This window comes from Cololabis saira, chromosome 24 (genome assembly GCF_033807715.1).
Source record: "Cololabis saira isolate AMF1-May2022 chromosome 24, fColSai1.1, whole genome shotgun sequence".
NCBI lineage: Eukaryota > Metazoa > Chordata > Actinopteri > Beloniformes > Belonidae > Cololabis > Cololabis saira.
The window spans coordinates 22,081,928-22,094,280 of NC_084610.1; the positions used below are offsets into that span (position 1 = coordinate 22,081,928).

A 12,353-nucleotide genomic window follows, 5' to 3' on the forward strand; every position below is an offset into this window, starting at 1 on the left:
GAGTAACCCAGGGGTCATATTCAGGTTTTTAAAAACCAGAATATGAGCAAATTCGGTTATTCAAAGGGGTTATTGGTGTTTACATGGCCGTGCGCAACCGGGTTATTGCTAATATTCCTGTTAGAAAAGGGTTATTGACTGCATGGACACATAGTCAATGATCCTGAAGTGACAGAACATTTGTCTTGGAATACAAAAAAATAAATACAAGGGAACATCCAAAAGGGGTTCACCATTTACCCAAAACAAACTATCCCAACTCCAGGCTAAGAGCTATCAAACTAGCTTAACAAAAGGCAAAGCCAAAGGGGGCTGTTAACCAAAAAAAAACCCAAAGTACTATTATCACAAATAAAACAGAAGTTAAAGCTATAGACAAAGTTATATCTAATACATCTATCTACTAATGCAAATACCACACAGTCAAAAGTCTTATCAGGTCACAAGATTGAGGCAGGCTGTAGCTGAGCAAGCAGTCACCTCCCAAATGAGGGTTGACGGGAGCGTTTTATGACCCTGGTCTATGATTCTGGAGCCGTGATTGGATGGGCTGCAACCAATGGGGAGGGCAGAGATGAAGGTGTGGAGACCTGGGCCAATCCGCTCCAAGCAGCGGCAATGAGGGCGTCATCGAGGGAAACAAGAGACAGCTGGTGTTAATAGAGGCAGAGTAATAGGAAAAAGGGCGGCAACCTTTTAATGATCCACTTTCCTTAAAACACATGAAAGATTTTGAGTTTTAATTTAAAAACATTTTTAGGTAATAAATGTCTGACATTGAACCGAAAAAGTATTTGTCATTAAGTCCTCCAAAAACATACTTTGACTGCTGCGTAACATGAGCCACGCCTCCATTTACACTCTCAGCTCGTGTCTTTTTAAGCGTCTCCCAATACAAAAGCAGCAACTCCTGGATGGATTGTTGATAAAGTTGACAAAATTGTGGATGTCAGCATCTCTGTTGGACGTTAGCTTGTCCCTCATGGACTTTTTTAATCAGCCACTCGGTCATGTGGTACGACCCTTGTCTTCAGGTCAACTGGTCAACTAGTCCTGTCTTCATGGCCTCTGAAAGCTTGTAGAGGAGTCCCACCTCAGACGCCATGCCGGTGCTATGGTGGCCCACTGTGCTCGTTAAAGTGTCTTCAAACTAAAAAGTTGTGAACAATGCTGTGATGAAGGTTGTCTGCCATGCTTTGGTGGCCTCAAGTGTAAATAAAAACAGAATGCATGATTCAAAAGTCTCATAAATTCATTATTTTATTTGCAACAGAATATAAACAACATATAAAATGTTGAGGAATCTGGGAAGTGAGGAGAACAGCTGCTAGAGTTTTAGGAGAGGAGGGTTTTCCAATTCCTGTCTTACGCAAGATTCTAGCTGCCTAACAGTCCTGGCCCTTCGTGGCCGGATTCTTTATTTCATGATGCACCAAACCTTTTCTTTCGGTTAAAAAGGTCAGGACTGCAGACAGGCCAGATCAAGACTCTTGCAAGGATGCAATATGTGCTGTATCCTGGTCTTGCTGAAATATATAAGGCCTGCCCTGAAGAGACATTGTTTGGATGGGAGCAAATGTTGCTCAAAATGTATTCTTCAGCATGGATGGTGCCTTGCAGATATGCAAGCTACCCACGCCAAAGGCACATACGCAACCCCATACCGTCAGAGCTAAGTGCCAATAACAACCTGGAAGGTGACTCTTCTGCTCTCTGCAGGATATGGCCTCCGTGGTTTCTAAAAATCCGACCACAGAACAGTTTCTATTTTACCTAAGACCAATTTAACTGGGCTTTTGCCCGGAGGGAACAGTGATATGTCTGCATCGTGTTCACATCCGGCTTCTTAGTTGCATTTGTGGATTGCACCTAAAACTGTTTACAGAGTGTCACTGGAAGCGTTCCTGAGTCCATGCAATGATTTTCAATGGAGAATCTTGCCTGTTTTTAATCGCACGAGGGCACAAAGATCACAAGCACCCAGTTTTGACCTTTGGCCTTGTCTCCTGAGTCTTTTGATGATGTTATACACTGTAGATGGTAGGATCTCCTAAGTCTTCGAATGTTGCGTTGAGGAACATTTTCCTGAAATTGCAGTGGTGAAACGTTGCCCATCATCATGGATGCTCTGCCTTTCTGAATTGCTCCTTTTATACCCATGTTTATACTGATATATTATACTGATGTTATATTCCAAGATAGCGCCTCCTATGGTCGCCACGGTGTTTCACTATCTGATTTTTTTCAGCTTTATGTTTATTTTTCCTGTTTTCTGCGGCCCTCCACGGGTCACCTTCAGCAGAGAGCAATTGCTTAACATTGGGAAGTCTTCTCCCGGTACTTTTTACCCAGTTTTCACCGATCCGGACAGTTTTAAAGAGATTCTGGTCGGAGCAGCAGCAGCTGTCTACCGGCTCTTCAGGAGACGCAGACAGGGGGAAGCGCGCAGGAGCTCTCGTGCGGCTGAGAGAAAGAGGATGCCGAACCCCGCTCCCCTCCATACACCTGGGGAACGTCCACTCTCTCGCGAATAAAATGGATGAATTACTTCTACTCATCACAAAGAACTGGGATTTTAGCAGATCTGCCGCCGTTTGCTTCACTGAAACCTGGCTCAGTGATCTCGTCCCGGACAGTGCGGTGCGGCTGCCGGGATTCCAGCTCATTTGAGCGGATCGCAGCAGGGAACTTTCAGGCAAGACAAAGGGAGGTGGAATCTTTTATATAAACGAAGGCTGGTGTACGGATGTCACAGTGCTGAAAGACTCTTGCAGCCCTCACTTAGAGACACTTTTTGTGAAATGCAGACCTTTTTATTCACCGCAGGAGTTTTCATCCTTTGTTCTGGTCGCCTTTTACATCCCGCCCACGTGTGTGTGACTGAAGCCACGCAGCTGCTGGCCGACCAGATAAGACTTGGAGAAAAAACTCCCGAACTCACTCTTCATTGTTTTGGGGGATTTCAAAAGAGCAAACCTCACTCACGAACTTCCGAAATACAGGCAACATGTTACGTGTCTGCTCTGTTCCCCGCGCAGCTTTGGGACACTCTGACCACTGTCTGCTTCATCTGATCCCTACCTACAGACAGAAACTAAAAACCTCTAAGCCTGTAGTGAGGACTGTGAAGAAGTGGACAGAGGAGTCAAAGCTGAAGCTTCAGGCCTGCTTCGAATGCACGGAGTGGAGTGTTTCAGAAGCTGCGGCCTCAGATCTGCACGAACTAACAGACACTGTGACATCCTACGTCAGCTTTTGTGAGGACATGTGTGTGCAGACTAAGACCTTCTGCACATACAACAACGACAAGCCCTGGTTCACACCGAACCTCAAGAAGCTGCGCCGAGACAAGGAGGAAGCCTACAGGAGCGGTGATCAAGCCCTGTTCAAGCAGGCCAAGAACACGTTGACGAGGGAGATCAGGAAAGCTTCTGTGTGGAGAGGCCTGCAGAACATCACTGGGTTCAAAAGACCAGCTCCACGCCCTGCAGGCAACCTCAGGCTCGTGAATCAGCTCAACAGTTTCTACTGCCTGTTCGACGACGATCAGGCCAGCAGCACACCACCATCACCCCCCCAGCTTCTCCACCATCACCATCACCCCCCTCCCCCCCAGATGCCTGCATATTCACACCTCACCACAGCCACCCCACTGCCCCCACCTGACACCCTGCCTGCACTTCAGATCTGTGAGGAGGAGGTGTGTCGGCTGTTCCAGAGGCAGAAGGTCAGGAAGGCTCCAGGCCCAGATGGCGTGTCCCCCTCCTGCATGAGAGCCGACGCCGAACAGCTGGCTCCCACCTTCGCACGGATCTTCAACCGGTCCCTGGAGCTGTGTGAGGTGCCCTCATGCCTCAAACGCTCCACCATCATCCCCGTCCCCAAGAAACCCACCATCACTGGTCTAAATGACTACAGGCCTGTCGCCCTGACGTCTGTGGTCATGAAGACCTTTGAGCGGCTGGTGTTGAGCCACCTGAAGGACATCAGAGGCTCCCTGCTCAACACCCTGCAGTTTGCCTACCGGGCAAACAGGTCGGTGGATGACGCAGTCAACATCAGACTGTACCACATCCTGCGTCACCTCGACACCCCAGGGACACCATCACTCCTGAAATCCTCCACCAGAAGCTCACCCAGCTCACCGTGCCTGCCCCCACCTGTCAGTGGATCACCAGCTTCCTGAGTGACAGGAGGCAGCAGGTGAGGCTGGGGAGCATCACATCCAGCACCCGGACCATCAGCACTGGCGCCCCCCAGGGGTGCGTCCTCTCGCCACTGCTCTTCTCCCTCTACACCAACGACTGCACCTCAGGGGACACGTCTGTGAAGCTCCTGAAGTACGCGGACAACACCACCGTCATCGGCCTGATCCGGGAGGGTGACGAGTCCGCGTACAGACAGGAGGTGGAACAGCTGGTCCACTGGTGCAGGAACCACCTGGAGCTGAACCCACTTAAGACTGTGGAGATGACAATGGACTTTAGGAACTCCCCCCTCACCATCCTCAACAGCACTGTCTCCACCACAGACTCCTTCAGGTTCCTGGGGTCCACCATCTCCCAGGACCTGAAGTGGACCTGAAGTGGACCACCCACATCAACTCTGTCTGGAAGAAGCTCAGCAGAGGTTGTACTTCCTGCATCAGCTCAGGATGTTTAACCTGCCGCAGCAACTGCTGATCACCTTCTACTCTGCCATCATCCAGTCTGTTCTCTGCTCGTACATCACTGTCTGGTTCGGATCAGCCACCAAACTAGACAGGCACAGACTGCAACGGACAATCAGGTCTGCAGAGAGGATAATTGGGACTAATCTCCCATCTATCGACGTGTACCGGTCCAGGACCAGGTAACGGGCAGGTAGCATCTCTGCAGACCCCTCACACCCAGGACACAGTCTGTTCCAACTCCTCCCCTCTGGACGGCGCTACAGAGCTCTGGACGCTAAAACCTCCAGACACAAGGACAGTTTCTTCCCCCAAGCTGTTCTCACAATTAATAGAGTCTCAGAGATCACCAATCACGTGCAATAACAATAATAGCAGTTACATGCTGTAACAATGCACCTTCCGGCAATAATCATGTCTGCTTCGCTCTGCTGCACCTCTCACTTTTTTGTATAATTGTATATATGTTATTTTATTCAGAGCCGTCATTTTTTTCTACCTCATACTGCTGCACCTTCAGTTCTTTAATTGTATATACCGTATTTTCGCGACCATTACGATTTTCAAAAGAAAAACTTTGCCTAAAGAGACTTTTCCAGCCGGAGTCATTATAAAGGCAAATGAAAAGATGGATGAAGGGATGATGATCGAGTGGCTGAGGCAGGTCTATGCGCGGCGACCCGGTGTTTTTTTTCACACATCATGCGTGGGCTAACGTGTCTGCTGGGACTGTTGTTCGGGCATTTGCAAAAGCCGGCATTTCCGAGGCGCCGCGCGGCATGGAAAGTGACTCTGACAGCGAGGAAATTCGTACTGGCACAGCTGAATTAGCGGAGCTCTTTAATGCAGAAACAGAGGATGAGGACTTTGAAGGGTTTGATTAATGTAAAAACTGAAATAAAATACAATCAAACTAAGTTTTGCTCTCGCTCTATTTTTAAATAAGCACACTTGTGTGCTTGTGTGTGTGTTCTGCAGCACGCGTCTGTGTTTTGCGGCGCGTGTGTGTGTGTTTTGCGCCGTGCGTGTGTGCGCATTCCGTGTCTGTAGACGGCGCCTTTTGGGACGGTGCGTCGTATGTGTGTTTTAAATCCAAAAATTACACACAAAACTGAGGTTGCGCCTTTACGGTATGTCAATAAGTGCCACATTTGTTTATTTACTGTTTGATATTCTAAATCTAAAGAGCGAAATAACCAAATTCCTTGTTGGACAATGTTCGAACCTGGCCAATAAAGATGATTCTGATTCTGATGTTACTTAATTTAGTTGTCACATGCACCTCAAGTTGTTTTTCATTTGTGCCATCTACTTTTCCAGCCTTTTGTTGCGCCTGTTCCAGTGTTTTTGAGACATTTTGCTGCTGTCAAATTCAGAATGAGCCATTTCCCATGAATTGGCAACATGTCTAATATATGTTGTGTATATTGGGAATCAAATATGGGTGCGTTGGATTTGCAAATCATTGCATTCTGTTTTTATTTACATTTTACATAACATCTCAACTGTATTGGAAGTGGGGTTGTATGCCAGAAGGGTCCAATAACAAGGGAACACAGAACAAACTCAATCTCAATATCTCAAGACTGTGGCACCGTCCTCCTATTATCTTATAAGGGAAAGTAATTATAGAAAATTCATGGATGGATAGGTAATAATTTATGCTTTGCATACAGAGGGTAACCTAACACCTAGGATAGTGTGCATGGGAGCTCTGTGATACGGCAGCACCACAGTTTTGCTCCATCCTCAGATTGCAAATGTTTGGTTGGATTTGAGATAAATAAACCTGAAAGTTTCAATCTTATAAGAGAAGCACACAGTAACCTGCTTGTTCAGACATATCTCTCACCATGTATTGTCCCCTTTTCTACCAGCATTACAAAAAGGGTCAGTGACGTCAAATACAAAGTGCTTCTTGACTTTAAAATGAACCTCTTCTCTACTCTGCTGGTTTACATAATATTCATGTACAAGTCCATCTGTGGTACTTTATGTTGAATTTAGACCAAATTTCCAGTATATGATGTCCTGCCAACTTGGTTCAGCTGTGTCTGTAAGCCCAAACAGACGTGATCCTCAGCTATTCTTTTAAGCAGTTGTCAGGCCATCAACCTAATTTACATGATTTGTTTTTGAAACTATTGGAAGAGAAATAATCAATTTTGTTTTATTATGTATTTATTTTGATTATGGGTTAATGGCCCGACAGAATTGGGAATAATCAGTCGCAATGAAGTGTTGTTCACATCTTCAAGGACATGTTGGGTTTCAGTCAGATATCATCTTGGTAATTTTCCAGTCTTGCCTTGTTAGTCCAGAGGACACGTTTCCAAAACAACTGCATTATGTTCATGTGAGGTTCGTTTGTTCGTTCGGTTTTATTTATTTCGAACATGTATAAAAAAAAAACAAGAAGAAAAGATAAGAGAAACAAATACAGGTGGACATTCCACCACATAAAGAGAAAAAAAAAACATATCAAAAAACATATTTCAGTTACATGTTCGAAAAGGAGTGGGAGGAAGTATAAACTTATTTAATCCCACCCCCTTTCCACAACTAAACATAAATTATATGCCTGTATTTACGCTTTATACTCTACACTAATTTGTATAAATAAATAAATATATATAATTTTTACAAAAATAACCTGTTTAATACCAAATGTAAACTCTATCATTAAAATAATATTATTATGATATAAATATAATATGACTACGATATAAATATAACTATGATATAAATATAATACGTATATATCTATACAAACATAAAAAGACAACATGACGAAATAGCAAAACACTTCACTTTTATACCTCAAATAAACCATTTCTTTATATTTTTTCTTAAATTGTTTTATGTTTGTACATTCTTTTAACTCCAAATTCAAATCATTCCACAGTTTGATTCCACAAACTGATACACAAAAACTTCTTTTTGTTGTACGCACAAATAAAGATTTGAAGTTTAGGTTTCCCCTTAAATTACAACCCCCTTCCATCCCAATGAATCATTTCTGAATGTTATCCGGTAGCAAATGATTTTTTGCTTTAAAAAGAGGTTCTTATCTTTTCTTGTAAGGTACCTTGAACATTTTGTTAACTCTATGCTACTACATGTATGTTCCAGTGACCGTCAACGCTCCACTTTCCCAAAAATATTTCATGATCTTGATTTTCCAGCATAATCTAGTCCACAGTTGAATCACTATGTCAGTTTATAGAATTTGAAACCATCAAATGTTTCTCTCAAAGTTATTTTTCTTTTAAAAAAGCTCAACAAAGATAAGCATTCTTTATTGGTTAAAACTGCAGCCTCACCATGTTACATGTCAGTTCTCATCATTTCTTTTTGTGTCTTTCTCTTTTCTCAGGGTCGCTGGTCAACCAGTCAGCTGACCTGTTCTCCAATAGCTCATGTAACGGATCCACCACCAACTCAACGTCCTGCTCTCTTACTGACAGTGAGGTGTTGGCAGGAAATCCATACAAAGCCCTGGAAATGTTTCTTATTGCTTTGGTGACAGGATCTCTTAGCTTTGTGACTGTTACAGGAAATATTTTAGTTATGCTGTCTATCAAAGTAAACCGCCACTTGCAGACTGTCAATAACTATTTCTTATTTTCATTGGCATGTGCTGACTTGATAATAGGTGCTTTTAGCATGAACTTGTACACGGTCTACATCATTGTTGGCTACTGGCCACTTGGGCCAGTGGTGTGTGACCTGTGGTTAGCGTTAGATTACGTAGTCTCAAATGCTTCTGTGATGAATTTATTAATCATTAGCTTTGATCGCTACTTCTGCGTAACAAAACCCCTCACATATCCAACCAGAAGGACAACTAAGATGGCAGGATTAATGATTGCAGCAGCGTGGATCTTGTCATTCATCTTGTGGGCTCCCGCCATCTTGTTCTGGCAGTTCATTGTTGGACAGCGGACGGTACCACCGGGGGAATGCTATATTCAGGTAAATGCAAACCTTTCTTTCATCCTTAAGTAGAAATACCATGTAGATCAGGGGTCGGCAACCTAAAATGTTGAAAGAGCCATATTGGAACAAAAACACAAAAAACAAATAAGTCTGGACCCGCAAAAAATGAAAGGTCTTGTATCAGCCTTAGAATGAAGGCAACACATGCTGCATGTTTCTATATTAGTTATAACTGGGGGAAGATTTTCTTTTTCATCATGAACTTCGAGAAAAAGTCGAAATGTCGAGAAAAAAGTTGAAATTTCGAGAAAAAAGTAAAAATCTTGAAAAAAAGTTGAAATGTCGAGAAAAAAATCTAAATGTCGAGAAAAAGGTCAAAATGTCGTGAAAAAAGTCGAAATTTTGAGAAAAAAGTCGAAATGTCGAGATTAAAAAGGAAAGGACAAAGGAAAATAAAAAGAAAAAAAAGAGAAAAAAGGAAAAAAGAGGAAAAAAGAGAAAAAAAGAAAAAAAGGAAGGAAAAAAAACTAGGAAAAAAAAGGTCAAACTTTTTTGAAAAAGCTCCAGGGAGCCACTAGGGCGGCGCTAAAGAGCCCCCTGATGTAGAGTAAAGGCTGGATTATGGTTCTGCGCTACACCAACGCAGAGCAAACGGAGTTGCCGTAATGCCATCGTGAACCTTCGGACTTCTCCAACACTCCATTTGGCCGCGGTGCAGTACCCCCCGCGAGCACTAAGGGGGTGCGATCTTTTCCTGAATGGTTTATCTGACTTTTCCGGTCACAGTGAATATAAGAGATAAGGACAACTATTGTGCAAAAAACAAAACAAAAAAAATCACACATACACGAAGAAAAGAGCGCTGAAAGTTCACGACTGCTTTACAAACCGGAACCGGAAATGCATTGCTACCAAACGAACCAATCACAGCCCTCTTGGTCTGCGACCTCTTGACGCGTAGTTACAATTTGTGGGAGGTGCACGTCAGGCACGGCGCGTCACAACCAGTGGCGAACGCTCAGCTTCAATTTGTTGCAGAACCATAATCCAGCCTTAAGTAGCTTCACTGACCACGTTTCCATGCATCAATAACCCTTTTCTAACCAGAATATTAGCAATAACCCGGTTTTGCACGGCCATGTAAACACCAATAACCCCTTTGAATAACCAGAATTTGCTCATATTCTGGTTTTCAAAAACCTGAAAATGATCCCTGGGTTACTCCTTTTCTAACCCGAATATTGGGTCATGTAAACGCGAAACGGAATATCCCGATCAAACGGAACAGGAATTTGTTTTCTGCACATGTTCTGTTCACAAGGAATTCTGGTCTTTTGAGTCCAGGAAGTTCTTATAAACACGGAGAAACCAAGACCAGGAGGAGACTAATCACTTCATAAATGTAATGAAGGATATGAACATTTCTGCATTTGTAGACGGTAGAAAGTACCGGGATAGCCAGATTTAAAAGAAGGTGAGAGAAAAGCAGGATTTGTATGATCGCCAGACCAGATCAAGCTCCGCTGGAAGACGCTGGAAAAGGCGAACTACAGGACAGAGAAACAAAACGACTTCTACTGTGTTGTTCAGCTATTGTTGTTGTTTTGGATTTGGATACAGGAAGAAGAAGCGGAAATGGCGGGAATTGCGTCATGACGTTCTCCGTGCGTCGCTGGTTTGATCCAGATATCCCAAATGATTAATCACCATGTAAACAGGGATAACCCTGTTTGCTCACACATGGAAACAGATTATTCTGAATGTTTCAGTAACCGGAATATTGACCTTAACCCCAATTTTGACTGAATGTAAACGTAGTCACTGTCTACCAAGTTAGTTAAGAACATATTCCTATTTATCATTTATTTCCTAAATGTTAACCATGTTAAACCTTATGCATAAGAAACAGACAATGGTACCGCAGGGGAGGTAAGATGATGCGGAGATTGGATGCAAATATGCTACTGAGGTGATAAGATAAGATAAGAGAAGTGGGATATCTTTGGGGGGTAGAAACTGCTAACTGCAGGGAGACTAAAAAAGAAAGAACACTTAACCAAAACCAAGGGCAGTGGCAGCCCCTACTTCTGAAACTGGTTTATCTTATGAACAAATAACTTTGGGCTGGCTGAAGTGTTCCCAGATTTCACTTGCAGAGACTCTGCTGTTCTAGTGTGACATCAAATTGTGTTTTAGGGGGTTATATAAAGCTTTTAAGTAAAATATAAACACAAGAGAGTCCTTAGACTAAGAGTGTTTCCTGTAAAAATTACTTTTAAATAGCGTTTTTTTTTTTGAATAATTAAATTAAAAGTACTACTTGTCTTCATATTAACCAAAGTTTTTGCGTTTTTTATAGCTATTTGTCACTTTATCATTTAGCGAATGAACCTTATTGGTTGTCACACCAACTAACTACATATCATCTTTCAACACACCAAGAAATCTCTTCCTCGGTCTTCCTCTCTTTCCTCTACCTGGTGGCTCCATCTCCAGCATCCTTACTTTACACATTTCACCCAGGGCTGGGGATCGATTCAAATGTCAAGAATCGATTTGATTCCGGTTCTTAAGATTCAGAATTGATTATCAAGATTTGATTCGATCCGATTCGATTCCGATATTGATTTGGGTTAGTGTTATTAAAACTGTTTTTTGAGCTGTTGCATGGATCATATGACAGTAGTTATGCAACATATTAATAGTATTATATTGAGATTCAACAGCAAGTATTGCAGATAATGATGCTGTAAGGACCAATCAGCTCCCAGAATGCTGATAGAACTGCTTTCAGAAACATCGTGGGTCAGAATTATCAAACACATCCAGGGAGGAAACAGAGACGGATGAAATCGGTTTTAGTTTTTCCCACATTCCGTTTTTATTTTTTTCCATTTTCGGTCTTTTTCGGTTTTTGATTTTTGAGAATTTGGTTTTTAGCATTTTATGTAAATGTAACCCCAAGACAGTATATAAAGTAATGAAATATAGACAATGTATGCAATTATAACTGAAAACTTTAATGTTTTCATACCTATAAACATATTTAAAGGCAAAAAAATGGCAGTAGTTATTCTCGTGTCCAACAAAACATTCCTTTTTTGGGCATAAAAAAAAAATACCAAAAGTTGAAAAAAAATCGATCTTTAGACATACAAATCAATTTTTAGGAATTAATATGAGAATCGATTTAGAAAAAATCGATTTTTTCAACACAGGCCTAATTTCACCACTATGATGCTCCCATCATGTACGATATGATCTGTACCACTTCAGGATACCTGTCAGCCGCTCCAGACATTCTCGTTTAACTCTCTCCATGCATCTACAGAGACACGGCCAACTCTCCTATATTTCTATCAGGATTCCCAAAGCAAACAGCATCTGTGGGGCTTTTTCTGGGCATGAATCCATAATGCTGCTCACAAATCACCTTCCCCGACAAAGCCTCCAGTATCGTCTCCCAGATCTTTCCTGAGTAGCTCATCAGCTTCGTACCTAGTAGATACACAGTCCTGGACATCACTTCCAACAGCCTTTCCATTCTTCATTCCTCTTCAAAGCTGCTCTCAATTAGGCATTACTTTTCTTATTTATGGGAACTGCCCTCCAGCGTTCTCTCCAGCTGATTCTCTTTATCAATTCTTCAAAGTAATCTCATTCTATCTTGGCCTTACACTGCTCGTTTGTAAGAACATCTTTGTCCTTAATCACCCAAACCTGCTGCAGCTCTTTTCGATCTTAA

At 42.7% G+C, this 12,353-nt stretch overlaps 1 protein-coding gene across 1 annotated transcript in view; it reads left to right on the forward strand.

Annotated features, from left to right (window-relative positions):
- chrm4a (cholinergic receptor, muscarinic 4a) overlaps positions 1–12,353 on the forward strand; it is a 65,055-nt gene that overhangs the window by 20,434 nt on the left and 32,268 nt on the right. The window contains exon 2 of the mRNA XM_061715992.1: positions 8,046–8,644. Coding sequence (XP_061571976.1) covers positions 8,046–8,644 — 599 coding nt within the window. The remainder of the gene's footprint in view (positions 1–8,045; positions 8,645–12,353) is intronic.